Source organism: Brachyistius frenatus, unplaced genomic scaffold, assembly GCF_029030835.1.
Source record: "Brachyistius frenatus isolate BFR_SWC_R1_liver_20210118 unplaced genomic scaffold, ASM2903083v1 Contig_238, whole genome shotgun sequence".
Taxonomy (NCBI): Eukaryota; Metazoa; Chordata; class Actinopteri; family Embiotocidae; genus Brachyistius; species Brachyistius frenatus.
The window spans coordinates 397,501-411,413 of NW_027210837.1; the positions used below are offsets into that span (position 1 = coordinate 397,501).

The following is a 13,913-nucleotide window of genomic DNA, read 5'->3' on the forward strand; positions in this document are numbered from 1 at the left end:
TTTTATTGATCTGTTGTCCGTTTCTCCTTCAGGTTCATTCACATGTGTTTGTTTTCAGAGACTCGTCTCTGAATCTCTTTCCTCTTCCCGTCGAGCCTCCACCTGCTCTCAGATCTCCGTTTCCACCATCCGGCTGCTTTCTGCCGTTTCCTCCGAGCAGCACCGCGGTGACCTGCTGCTGCCGGGCCGCGCTCTCTCCGGGTCGGGTGGAGGGTCGGGTGGAGGGTCGGTGGAGGGTCGGGTGGGGGTGCAGGGCTGCAGGTCCTGATAAGGAGCTCTCTGTAGACACATCAAAGCCCTGCAGACCTCCTTCAGGTCGCTGCACGCTGAGTCAAACTGATTCAAACTGCTGGAAGTTCATCAGATAAGATGAATATTATTATTATTTCAGGTCAGTGAACCTCACAGCACAATAAAAAAATCACCTTCGCTTTTCTGGATTCCCAGTCTGAGGCCGTGGTTCTCTGTGGTTCTCTGTAGTTCTCCGTGGTTCTCCGTGGTTCTCTGTGGTTCTCCGTGGTTCTCCGTGGTTCTCTGTGGTTCTCCGTGGTTCTCTGTGGTTCTCTGTAGTTCTCTGTAGTTCTCTGTGGTTCTCCGTGGTTCTCCGTGGTTCTCTGTGGTTCTCCGTGGTTCTCCGTGGTTCTCTGTGGTTCTCCGTGGTTCTCCGTGGTTCTCCCACCATGACAGACCTCCATACTGAAGTCTCAGCATCACAAACCTGATCTGTGAGTCCGAGCATCGCGGCAGGATGAAAGGCTGCAGAGATGCGTTTGATGTTGCGGCGCTGCAGCATGCGTTGGCGTGTAATTTATCACGTGCAGCCTGTAACAGGCGTGTGATGTCCTGGTGAACACGTCTCCTCTCACCTCCGTCCAGCAGAGACCCGGCGTCGTCTCAGCTCCACTTCAGGTGGAGGCTGTTTGATGTTCGCTGTCGCAGCGGAGGATGGAGGAGGGGGGGGGGGTGTGTGTGTGTGTGTGTGTGTGTGTGTGTGTGTGTGTGTGTGTGTGTGTGTGTGTGTGTGTGTGTGTGTGTGTGTTACTCCCGTGAAGTGTTGAAGTAAAAGGAGAAAGTGGCCTTCGGCAACCTCTCTAATCTTCATTAATCCCAGTAATAATCCAGCAGGCGTCAGAGGTGGAGGTCTGAGTGAGGAGGAAGAGGGAGTTAATCTCCCCCCGCCACACCCTCCTCCTCCTCCTCCTCCTCCTCCTCCGAGATGAAGAGGTTCCTCCGAGATGGAAAGTCCTGATGAAAGAAAGTGCTGAGAACGAGTTTCCCTTTCATTTGAAGAGCGATCAAAGAGATGCCGAGCCGACTTCTACCTTCGTCGTAGATTCAGGTTCAATCTCCGTCTGAGGAGAAGAGACACGAGCTGATTAACACTTAATCTGTGACTGTAACACCAAACATGTGCTTCCAAACTGTTAATTTAATCTGGCTTTGTTAGCTGGGTTTTCATGAAAGGATGTGGTTGTCAGCGACCCGTGCAGACGGACCTGGACTATCAGGCCTCTTATTCTGAAGAGGACATATTTCAGTTTTTATTTTCAACATGTCATGGAGCTCCTGGAACCGTTTGAATCCTCCTGACTTTTATTTCACCTTTACATCAAATCAAATGAGCACGAACAGGAAGTGGTGAAGCGTCCGGCGCGTCAGCTGCTGATGAGACGTGTCCCCCGGCGGTTGTCCCAGACGTCCCGACCTCTGACAGAGTTGCTGCCGCTGCAGACATCATTTCATGCCTCTGTGTGTGTTTGTGCCTCCATGGCTGCCCGGGAGGCTTTTAAGAGCCTGACAGACAGGCAGGAGGAAGAGGAGGAAGAGGAGGAAGAGGAGGCTCCACCCCTTTCACAGGAGCCGCTGCAGCCAGGAAAACAGGAGCTGGAGCTCTGCCTCTCCTCTGGAACTTTAAAGAGACATTACATGTCCAACCAACTATCCAATAAATCCTGAAATATTCAGTTCATTATGGTTCAAAAGAAGAAAAGCAACAGACGTTAGTTTGATCAACTAATCGATGGATTGATTGATCATTTCATTTTAAACTGCAGGGAAGTAATGAATATAAATGTCCTGCGTGAATAAACCTGCAGACACACGGTCGTCTGTTGGCTCCAGCTCCTTTGCACGCCCTCCGCGCCGTGTTTTCCCATCAGCCCCCGCGGCTGCTGGCCGGTCGGTGTCTGCGGAGCGGAGTGCGCGCAGAGCGCAGCGGACAGCGGCGGAGGAGGGAATGGGACGGACGCTGCCGAGCCTTGTGTCTCTGTCAGCGGGGAGAAAGTCGGAGCTGTGGGGGCAGAGAGGCGGGCAGAGCCGGTCCGGGTCCCCGGCTCTCAATCCGGCGACATCTGAATCCCAGCAGAGGCCGGTTTGAGGTGAGAGAGGCCCGGCTGGCTGCGCTCCGCTGCGGGGGATGATCGCACACAATAGGAGACGACGCGCTGGCACCGTCCCGGACGCGGCACTAGAATCATATTTACCAGGCGGGTTTGTTGGGAATGGAAACCCGGATCCCGGTGCAGGATCCAGAGCTGTCCGCGGAGGACGCCCGGTGGTGAGGACCTCCTCTGTCCGGATAGAAAAGTGATTTTTTTTCCAGGCCGTGGGTCGCTGCGGTGTCCCGGGCGCAGCGCTGCCGTGAGCCCGGAGAGAGGAGCGGGGAGCGGGGAGCGGGGCCGCGCCTGCTCCGCCTGTCGGCTGCTTTTGGAGCCGGTTTGAATTCCGCTGGGATGAACACGGAATGTATTTCCTGCGTATAAGTCCGCGCTGTTTGCACATCTGGATGAGAGAAAAGTCGGCTGCTGGTGTTTCTGGTCGGATCTGATTTCCACATGGAGGACTGGATTTGAACTCTGGACCGGGTTTAAAACTGAAGGACCAGTTCACTGATTGTATTTTAGGTGCTGCAGACACTTTGAGAGGAGCTGAAGAGGAGTGTTGATGATCTTCTCCGTCAGGGATGTACCTCCTCGACAGTAACTGCACTGAAAGGATGGAGAGGGGCACTCCTCAGAGGAAGACGGTGTACCGCATCTCCCTCACCCTGGTGAAGAGGGAGAGTTTAGATGACGAGGGCGGAGGGTCGGGCACCCGGCGGGCGGAGAACTCCAAGGCCGGCGCGTTCCGGCGGGAAGGGTCGGAGGAGATCCAGCGGAGCGGGCTGCTGGAGGAGCTGAAGGAGGTGGAGGACGAGTCGGACGACTTCTCCTCGTCTCACGGCTACATGAGGAACTTCAGGACGTTCAGCACGGGGCAGCTGGAGCTGGGCAGGCTGAAGATCTGCAGGAAGCATCAGCTGCAGAAGGAGCTGAAGGAGAAGGCCAGCAGCCCGCTGGCAGAGCACGGCAAGGAGAACGTCTCCTCCCCCGGGCAGGAGGAGGCGCCGCGGCAGGAGGCGGAAAACTCCCACAAACCCGAGGAGGAGATTCCTACTGTGACTCGTCAGAGCGACGCTGCTGTGGAGAACGGCGGTGTGACGAAGAAGAAGAGGCTGCTGAAGGCGAAGAGCATGGAGGAGAGGAGCTCAGAGGCTCCTGTGAGCGCGGAGGCCAAGGTGTCCCACTCCAGGAGTAACGGCAAACCCTCCCAGGTGTCCTCCCAGGTGTCCTCCCCGGAGACTCCTCTCCCGAAGCGGCCGCCCGGCCTGCTGCGCCGCAGCTTCAGCTTCAGGCACTGGAGCGGCGGCGAGCTGCTGCGGCTGCGGGCGCTCTCCAAAGACAAACACCACAGCAGCTCCGGCTGCATCGGCCAGGATGCCGGCCAGGACGCCGGGCAGGACGCGGAGGCCGCCGCCACGCCCCCGGCCCCCCGCCTCGCCGACCCCATCAGGCAGAAGAGCAGGACTCTGGAGGTCGGCGCCGTCCTCAAGAAGACGGACTCCATGTCGGAGCTGAGCCGCTGGGAGAGGACGCGCGGCGGCAAGAACCGCACGCTGGACAACAGCGACCTGCTGCGGCTGGCGGCCGAGAGGGACGGGTCGGGGGGGGGCTTCCTGCTGCGGGAGGGCGGGGGGCGCTCCAGCGAGAGGCGCCTGGTCCGCTTCTTCAGCGGCATCTTCTCCAGGAGAGACGGGGCGTCCACCTCCACGCCGGTGGGGAGTCCCGGCACCAACCGGTCGCTGCGGCGCACGAGGGCGGCGCCGTCCCGGTCCAGCACGGAGAGCATGAACGGAGGCAGCGCTGACGGTAACACACACACTGACCCCCGCAGGGCAGCGAGCACTCACTCAGCAACGTGTGTGTGTGTGTGTGTGTGTGTGTGTGTGTGTGTGTGTGTGTGTGTGTGTGTGTGTGTGTGTGTGTGTGTGAGTGTGTGTGTGTGTGTGTGTGTGTGTGTGTGTGTGTGTGTGTGTGTGTGTGTGTGTGTGTGTGTGTGTGTGAGTGTGTGTGTGTGTGTGTGTGTGTGTGTGTGTGAGTGTGTGTGTGTGTGTGTGTGTGTGTGTGTGTGTGAGTGTGTGTGTGTGTGTGTGTGTGAGTGTGTGTGTGTGTGTGTGAGTGTGTGAGTGTGTGTGTGTGTGTGAGTGTGTGTGTGTGTGAGTGTGTGTGTGTGTGTGTGTGTGAGTGTGTGTGTGTGTGTGTGTGTGTGAGTGTGTGTGTGTGTGTGTGTGTGTGTGTGTGTGTGTGTGTGTGTGTGTGAGAGTGTGTGAGTGTGTGTGTGTGTGTGAGAGTGTGTGAGTGTGTGTGTGTGTGTGTGTGTGTGTGTGTGTGTGTGTGTGTGTGTGTGTGTGTGTGTGTGTGTGTGTGTGTGTGTGTGTGTGTGTGTGTGTGTGTGTGTGTGTGTGTGTGTGTGTGTGTGTGTGTGTGTGTGTGTGTGTGTGAGTGTGTGTGTGTGTGTGTGTGTGTGGGATTTAAAAGTGTGTGTGTAGTGTGTGTGTGTGTGTGTGTGTGTGTGTGTGTGTGTGTGTGTGTGAGTTGGGGGGGGGATTTAAAATAGCAGTGAGGAAGAGGAGGAAGTCTCCTCTGGTCATGTGGTGCAGCTCGATCTGTCCACGGCACTTTATCTGCTCACATATTCCCGGCCGTTCAGCATCCTCTTTCCGTGGACTCGGTCCGAGTGGAAAACATGACGAGGGAGGAAGAGCTTTGTTCTGCTCGGCGCTGGCTCGCTGACAGACACATGTTGTCCTCCCGTCCAGATGTTGGAGCTGCACACCTCTGCTTACTCAGCTCAGAGACTGCTCGGCACCTTCAGCCGCCTTCAGCTGCCTTCGGTGCTGCATTCTTCAGCAGCTAGTTCCCACACACTTTATTTTCTCAGCGTTTAATCTGATAAAACAATAAAAAACACGCTTTTCTGATGGACCAAAGTTCCCAGAAGGAAATCTTTCGACCATTTCAGGCTCTTCTTCATCACACGACAAAAACCAAACACCTGAAGACATCCCATCCAAACTAAAACCATCTATCGAGGAAATAATGAGCAGATTATTCCATAGACATGATTTTAAACCTCGTTCTGCTCCTTCCATCTAAAGGAGGTTTTCTTGCCTCCTCCAGTAAATGATCGTCGTGCTGCTGCTGCAGTTTCAGCTGGAAACTGTTTATTTAATTGTGATCAAAGCGTGTTTTTTTCAACCCATTCAGCCGTGTCATCGTATCAGTTGATAAAACCACCTTCGGTCCAACAGCTCGTTGGCGCTGACTCCTTCCTGGACGGGTTTGTGTTGTGCGTCCTGTTGTCTGTCCCCTCCCTCAAGCGGGGGATTCTCCAGGTCTCCTTTGTTGGAGGTCTCGGAGGAGGTGGTCCAACAGGTTTAGGGAGGCGGCCCGGGTTTGACACGAGGAGGTGGGGGGAGGTGGTGGGAGGGGGGGGGGGGGCTTCCACATGTTTGGGATTCCTGAGAGGTATTGACCCCCAACGAGCTGCCAGATAACGGCTCCTGGCCGCTGACCTGGTGAGTTCACCTGTGTTGGTCGGTTTGATTTCATCTTCCAAATTAAAACACTCATTTTAGGGATGAAGGAATTTTATGTGCATAAATATAACCGCGTAGTTTTGGTGCATAATTTACTGTCTTGTCCCGACCTGCGTCAGCTGCGTCGCCTCACTGCTGCGTCCTGATTGGCTGATTGTCCAGCTGACCCCCGAACAGCGAATCAGCTGAAGGAGGGCGTTTGTGTGGTTTGATGAAGACTCTGAGACCAACATGGCTGACAACACACACCCTGACCACACTGTCTTAATGGATATGACTGGTGTGTGCGTGTGCGTAGGGAGAAAATGTAGGGGAATGTGTGTGTGTGTGTGTGTGTGTGTGTGTGTGTGTGTGACCTACATCCACAGCCATGCAGAAGTAATGTGCATGACGTGTGTGACACACACACACACACACACACACACACACACACACACACACACACACACACACACACACACACACACACACACACACACACATACCAATTACTTTGTATACGTTTGCATCTATCTATCTTTTCTCTCACACACACACACACACACACACACACGCACACACATTCAGTCGGAGTTGAAGCTCCTCCAGATGAAGCGAGCTGTTTCTTAGTTACAGCTTTGATCCTCCTCTCTGCTTTCCCCTCATACATAAACTACACACACAAACACACACAGACACACACACACACACACAGACACACACACACACACACACACACACACACACACACACACACACACACACACACACACACACACACACACACACACACACACACACACACACACACACACACAGTGATACTGGAGAGTCTCCACTACAATGGGTATAATAGGGAGAAAATCCTATTAGGAGAAATGCTGCAGGGAGTGCAGAGAAGGAGGGATGGAGGAGAGGTGACCCTCCTCCATCCCTCCTTCATCTCCTTCCTTCCCCTCCTCCTCCATCCCTCCTTCATCTCCTTCCTTCCCTGTCTTATTATTTTCCTTCCTCCTCTCCTTTTCACTTCTTGTTTTCTCTCTTGCATCCTTCTTTTCCTTCCTTCTCTTCTAACAACACCTCTCCTACATCCTTACTCTCCTCCTCACCTCCTTCTCTCATTTTCTCCTCCTTCCCTCCTTGCTTGTTTTCTTCCTCTCCTTTTGGCCTCATGTATTTCTTCCTTCTCTCCATGTGTGTGTTGACATGTCATGAGTGTGTTTCCTCAACCTTTAATCCTGAAGTCTGAATCTTCAGAAATGAAGCCGACTCTTCGGTCTCACACTCGTTCACAAACCCACCAGCCTTGTAAACAAAAGTCACATGACTCTAAACGAGCTCTTTTATTGGACAGTGAGTGCAGGAGGCTTTTTTTTAAAGGCTGTGAAGGTTGTAAATGTTCCCTCCTGTCAGTTTGTTGAAGTGTGCACGCTGTGTTTTATTCTGAAGTGTGGCAGCCTGAGATCTGCGGGGACGCTTGAATTATTTATGCTGCGAGTTCCATTTATTGTATCTGGTGGAGGGTCACGGCGGGGTGGAGCCGAGGATTGTGGGACACCAAAAGTGGGCCAAAGACTGTCCTGGTTCTCCGAGTCTCCGGCTGGGACTCGTGGACTCTGGATCACGACTGCAGGCAGCTGACTGAAGTCAGGGAGCCGTCGCACCGAGGTCTGCTCCGAAAACAGGATTGAACAGAGCTGAGTGTTTGAGGGGTTCACGGTAACTTGGACTGTTTCATTATAATAACCTGAAACTCGCTGCTGTCGTGAAGATTCGATTTGCTTTGAGCCTCTTTATGCTGAATATTCCAGTAAATTGTGCTTCGACCTGCAGAACAAACGTCTGACATGAAGTTCTTCTCCAAGCTGTCGTACGTTAAAGGAAATGTTGTTGAGTGAAATCTTCCTCTGAACACAAAGCAGCCGTGCAGCTCGTCCTCGGCCGGCTGTCCACACATCTGTCCACACATCTGTCCACACATCTGTCCACACACACACATCTGTCCACACACCCGTCCTCTCTGAGCTGGTTAGCCGGTGGCCGAGGTTGTTCAGGGTCAAAGAGCATGTGTGGGAGGTCGGTGTGTGTTCTTCCTCCTCATCCTCCTCCTCCTCACTTGCTCCTCAGACCCAAATTGGACCTTGCAGCAAGTCTGTGTGTGTGTGTGTGTGTGTGTGTGTGTGTGTGTGTGTGTGTGTGTGTGTGTGTGTGTGTGTGTGTGTGTGTGTGTGTGTGTGTGTGTGTGTGTGTGTGTGTGTGTGTGTGTAATCCAGCATTGTTGGCGTGTCATCTGAGCGTCACCTCGTCCCGCCCCCCCGCTGCTTAACGCTCTTACGTAAGGCTCAAATCCACTGCAGGCAGATGACGGGGACGCTCAGTGATGCAACACACACACACACACACACACACACACACACACACACACACACACACACACACACACACACACACACACACACACACACACACACACAGACACACACACACACACACACACACACACACACACACACACACACACACACACACACACACACACACACACACAGACACACACACACACAGACAGACAGACACACACACACACACAGACACACACACACACACACACACACACACACACACACACACAGACACACACACACACACACACACACACACAGACACACACACACACACACACACACACACACACACACACACACACACACACACAGACACACACACACACACACACACACACTCTCTCTCTCTCTGATGATCGGCAGCAGAGTGAGTGGAAGTTTAGATGTTTGAATGTAGACGTGCAGGAGCTTTAAAACATGATGTAAGCAGGCTGAAACTCACATGTTCTGTTAGTGTCCTCCTCCTCCTCCTCCTCCTCCTCCTCCTCTTCTTGCTCTTCCCCCTCCTCCTCCCCCTCCTCCTCCTTCTCGCCACATTTCCAAGCAGAAGCACTTGTTTGAAGAACAAAGGGAGCTGTAATTACAGAGGAAACAAAGCGATGTCAGCTGAGAAGAAGCTAATAAACCTGACATAACCCTCTCATCCCTCCTTCCTCTCATCCCTCCTTCCTCTCATCCCTCCTTCCTCTCATCCCTCCTTCCTCTCATCCCTCCTTCCTCTCATCCCTCCTTCCTCTCATCCCTTCCTTCCTCTCATCCTTCCTTCCTCTCATCCCTCCTTCCTCTCATCCCTCCTTCCTCTCATCCTTCCTTCCTCCCATCCTCCTCCTCCCTCCTCCTCTCATCCCCCTCCTTCCCTCCTCTCATCCCTCCTTCCTCTCATCCCTCCTTCCTCTCATCCTTCCTTCCTCTCATCCCTCCTTCCTCTCATCCCTCCTTCCTCTCATCCCTCCTTCCTCTCATCCCTCCTTCCTCTCATCCTTCCTTCCTTCCTTCCTTCCTTCCTTCCTCTTATCCCTCCTTTCTTCCTTTCTTCCCTCCTTCCTTCCTTCCCTCCTTTCCTCCTTCCTTTCTTCCCTCCTTCCTTCCTTCCCTCCTTCCTCCTTCCTTCCTTCCTTCCTTCCTTCCTTCCTTCCTTCCTTCCTGCTGTTAAAAGTTGGTATTAAAAGTAGCTGAATCAGCTGTTAGTAGCTCCTTCCTGCAGTGCATTGTGGGTAGACAGTGAGCGATCACTGTGGGACTGAAGGAATCTTGTGTTTGTTGGTGTTTTCAGAGTTTAAGATGAATAAACAGGTTTTAGTGAGTTTGACCTTGAAGGACACGAGTCTCTGAGAATAACCAGCCTGCAGATGAGTCAGGCTGACTGGATCAGATTTAGAGATGGAGAAGTGGAGGCTGGGTTTGAACTGGTGGATCCTTCCTTCCTTTCCTTCCCTCCTTCCCCTTCCTTCCTTCCTTCCTTCCTCCTTCCTTCCCTCCCTCCCTCCTTCCTTCCTACCTTTCAGGGAAACGGCTGCTTGTGCTTCTCACACATTTGCATGTTTAATTCCTTTTTCCTTTCAGTCAGACTGAAAAATCTCCAGTTGACCATGTTTGAAGACAGTTGAACTTCACATCCTGTTTCTGTTGTCAGAGAAAAGAGGAGTTTTATTTGAAAGGCGCCTTCAATACTTTCAGCAGAACTTCTGTTCACGACGGTTTTTGTGGGAAAATCACTGGAATTTTGCAAAATGTTGCTTGAATGTTTGTGACGTTGGAGGACGTCAGAAACCACAGAAATGTACTTTATCATATAATCTCACACACACACACACACACACACACACACACACACACACACACACACACACACACACACACACACACACACACACACACACACACACACAGGTCAGTAAGACCCCATCTCGGTTACAAACTGACTCCAGATAAGCTCTCTGATTAAATGGACTCCTAATCGCTCTATACTGGGAAACCTGTGTGTGTGTGTGTGTGTGTGTGTGTGTGTGTGTGTGTGTGTGTGTGTGTGTGTGTGTGTGTGTGTGTGTGTGTGTGTGTGTGTGTGTGGACCAGTTAGTCGCTGGTGGTGTGACGGTGGTTTTATTTGATTTGGGATGAGGATGGAAGCGGCCGGCACGCTGCCAACCGTGTGTGTGTGTGTGGGGGGAGGGGGGGGGGTGGACTGATTAAAAGACTGATATTTAGGTCAGTGTGTGTGTGTGTGTGTGTGTGTGTGTGTGTGTGTGTGTGTGTGTGTGTGTGTGTGTGTTTCCTGCACCCAACTCTGTTTTTATTTCCACGCTGCTTCTTGATCTCCATCAGATTTATTGATCGACTTATTGTATTGATTAAATCTGAGGTTCAGTCTGTGACTGGGTCATTGATGTTTCTGATGGTTTTAAATGTTTCATATCAGACTTTTCTGGGCATTAAGGATTTTTAGTGTTTAGTGGCAGCTGAGAAATGATGATTGATTCTCATTGATTGACTGTAAAGTTTAAATTTAAAGTGTAAAATGCATCGTAGCGACTGGAAATCCGTCTCCTCAATATGTTTATGATGGTTTTATCGATGTGAGTCTCTAAAGAACGTCTCGGCTAATAAACTAGAATCAAACTCGGACAGCTGAGATCCACATCACAGACTTCACGGCACGTTATCGCCTCGTGGTTCCCAAACTGAGGCCCCAGGGACCTGCGGAGGACCGTCAGGGTGGTCCAGAGGTTCCCACGGACAGCTGCAGAGGAAGTAGAGCCGAGACTCGTCTCTGATTGGTCGAAGGAACCGGTTTGAGTTGAAGAATGTTTGTGTCGGTTCAAGTGTAAAAACTGAAAGCAGATATTACGTGAGAGCAGTGAAGGGAGTTGATGTGGTTTGACACTTTTAGGAGAATATGCTGCTCAGCAGCTTTGTAAAGCGGAGGCTCGTCCTGAGAGGCTTTCTGCCGCCTCACTGGTCTTCCTCACTGGTCTTCCTCACTGGTCTTCCTCACTGGTCTTCCTCACTGGTCTTCCTCACTGGTCTTCCTCACTGGTCTTCCTCTGTGTCCACTCAGTATTCAGGAAACACACCTGCCAGCTCCTCTATCTCCTCACACAAGGCTCGCCGTTGTCCGCCAGGCGGGAACGCCGAGCTCGCCAGACATCATTGCCGGCCGCGTCGGGATCGGGGCCCTGATTGGTTGTGACAGGTGTGAGGTCAGAGGAGGGGGCGGGGCCGTGTTTCGTCTCCACGGCGCCCATGAATGCAGCCGAGTGTTTCTCCGCAGGGTCGCGTGGTCGACCTCTGAACGAGGCCCGCACGCCACCACGAATACTGAGCAGCCCCTCGGGCCAGACGCACAGGCCGCCGGGGTCAGAGGTCAGAGGTCACCCCCAGTGACTGGAAGCGTGCTACTTAAACCGCCTACTGAAATGTCTGTTTACGGTCACGCTGCTCTGATTTTGGACTGTGAAGAGATTTACTGAAAGCAGTTGAAGTTGCAGTTAAAATGAATGTTTTCAAAAGGACTCAAAGTGTCGGGGTTAAACGCAATTTTATGAATTTAAGTGTTGGAAGTTGGAGTCAAAGTCAGCTGAAGTTGAAGTACTGAAAGGAGTTGAAGAGTCAGTCCAAGCAGTGGAAGTGGAAACTGAAGGGAGGAAGTGTTACGTGTCCTGTGAAATGTCAGAAGTGAATGGAGTTGATGCGTCTGGTAGAGAACATGACAGGCAGAATATGAAAACCTACATATCAATAAAACCTCTTTGACACTTCGATTGATTGAAGCTCCTCCTGTTTACGATCTGATCGTCTCCGTCCAATCACAACGCGGCTCCTTTGTTTCTGCTCGTCCAACGGTTGGCCGCCTGCCATCCTCTTCCTGCTGCCGACTTCCTGGTTTCCCCCTCGGGCGGCTTTAATCAGATCCTGTGTGTGTGTGTGTGTGTGTGTGTGTGTGTGTGTGTGTGTGTGTGTGTGTGTGTGTGTGTGTGTGTGTGTGTGTGTGTGGGAATTGGCAACACATATCTGGAGGAAATACTTGCAATACCAGGAGATTTCTTTTTTAATAAAAACCCACAGTCATTAATCATAGTTATGAAGACTGTGTGTGTGTGTGTGTGTGTGTGTGTGTGTGTGTGTGTGTGTGTGTGTGTGTGTGTGTGTGTGTGTGTGTGTGTGTGTGTGTGTGTGTGTGTGTGTGTGTGTGTGTGTGTGTGTGTGTGTGTGTGTGTGTGTGACACCGAGCAGCTGCACAGGTGTGTCGTTACCTGTCGGACTGGTTTCATTCACTAATGGAAATACACACACACACACACACAGTCAGCTGTCATCAGACAGATTCAGAAGAAGCTTCATGTCGTCACCTCGTTTTTTCTAACGAAACGTAAACAGACAGAACGACAGCAAGTGGAGAAATAAAGGAACAAGAGGTTTAAAAAGCAGCTTGGAAACTTAAGATCTGATGAAAGAAGCAATGATTCAGTCTGATATCGACAGACCACACCGTTCTCCGACGTGAGAATATTATTCATGAAGCAGCTGTAATTGTTTTGCGTATTAATTTTTTCCACGTTTCTTAATTTGTCTTCAGAAAATCTCTGCAGCTAAAATATAACGAGTGTTTTCAGCCAAACGTTTCAAAGACGAATCGTTCAGAAAATCTTCGAGCAGCAGTTCAAAATATAAAAATACTGTTGAATGAAAAGCAGAATAAATGCAGAAAGCTCTTTTTATATACAGAAAATAAAGCTCTGAAAAAGGCTGAAAACAATAGATGTGATTTGAAATAAAGAGTCTGAACAGCAGCTGAAGACTGAAGGGGGGGAGGGGGAGGGGGGCGTGAAGGGCAAAGGCTGAGATAATATGATGTCAGGTGTGACTGATGAGGCGGCGCTGCTCTGATTCGTCACAGTCAGACGACGTGTTCACACACACACACACACACACACACACACACACACACACACACACACACACACACACACACACACACACACACACACACACACACACACACACACACACATGTATACATCCACCCTGCCCTGAGGCGGCCACACTCCACCCACCATCCCGCTCTGTGTGTGTGTGTGTGTGTGTGTGTGTGTGTGTGTGTGTGTGTGTGTGTGTGTGTGTGTGTTGCTGTTTTTACCTCCTTCTGCTTTGGAAACCAACAAAAGACGTTGTTCCACATGTAGAAGAATAAAATGTGACGGGGAGCCGTTTTAAATCTCAGTTTTTAAACATGACTGAAGCTTTAACTTTAGTGAAACAGGTTTGTTGTTGTGCTGATGAACGCGGTTCAAACCCGTCTCAGACTCATGGAGTCACATTCCAGCCGACTGTACGTCCATGTTTGTCATTTCTGCATCATGTTGTCACCACACGGTTCAGGTGTCTGAGAGCTTTAATAATAATCACTTCAATTCTAAATTACAAGCAAAAACATCCAGATTCATAATCAAACTTTAAAATCATTCAGTAAAATTAAAGAAGAAAGAAGAACAAAACTATTTTTATTACATTTAAATTAATGTCTGAAAAAGTTAAAATGATTTGATCAAATTAAACATTTTAAGAGAAAATAATAAACTGCAATGACTCCTGCAGATGAGTCTGGTGTTCGATGT

General features: G+C 51.1%; 1 protein-coding gene across 6 annotated transcripts in view; it reads left to right on the forward strand.

Annotated features, from left to right (window-relative positions):
* The window catches only part of agap1 (ArfGAP with GTPase domain, ankyrin repeat and PH domain 1), a 100,154-nt gene that overhangs the window by 21,190 nt on the left and 65,051 nt on the right, over window positions 1–13,913 (forward strand). For 4 of the 6 annotated variants that reach the window (XM_069720327.1, XM_069720329.1, XM_069720328.1 and 1 more), the window contains exon 1: window positions 2,234–4,187. The exons of the other annotated variants lie outside the window; for them this stretch is intronic. In XM_069720327.1, coding sequence (XP_069576428.1) covers window positions 2,963–4,187 — 1,225 coding nt within the window. In that variant the 5' untranslated portion in view covers window positions 2,234–2,962. Of the gene's footprint in view, window positions 1–2,233; window positions 4,188–13,913 lie in introns of those variants that run through there. 6 annotated transcript variants of the gene reach the window in all.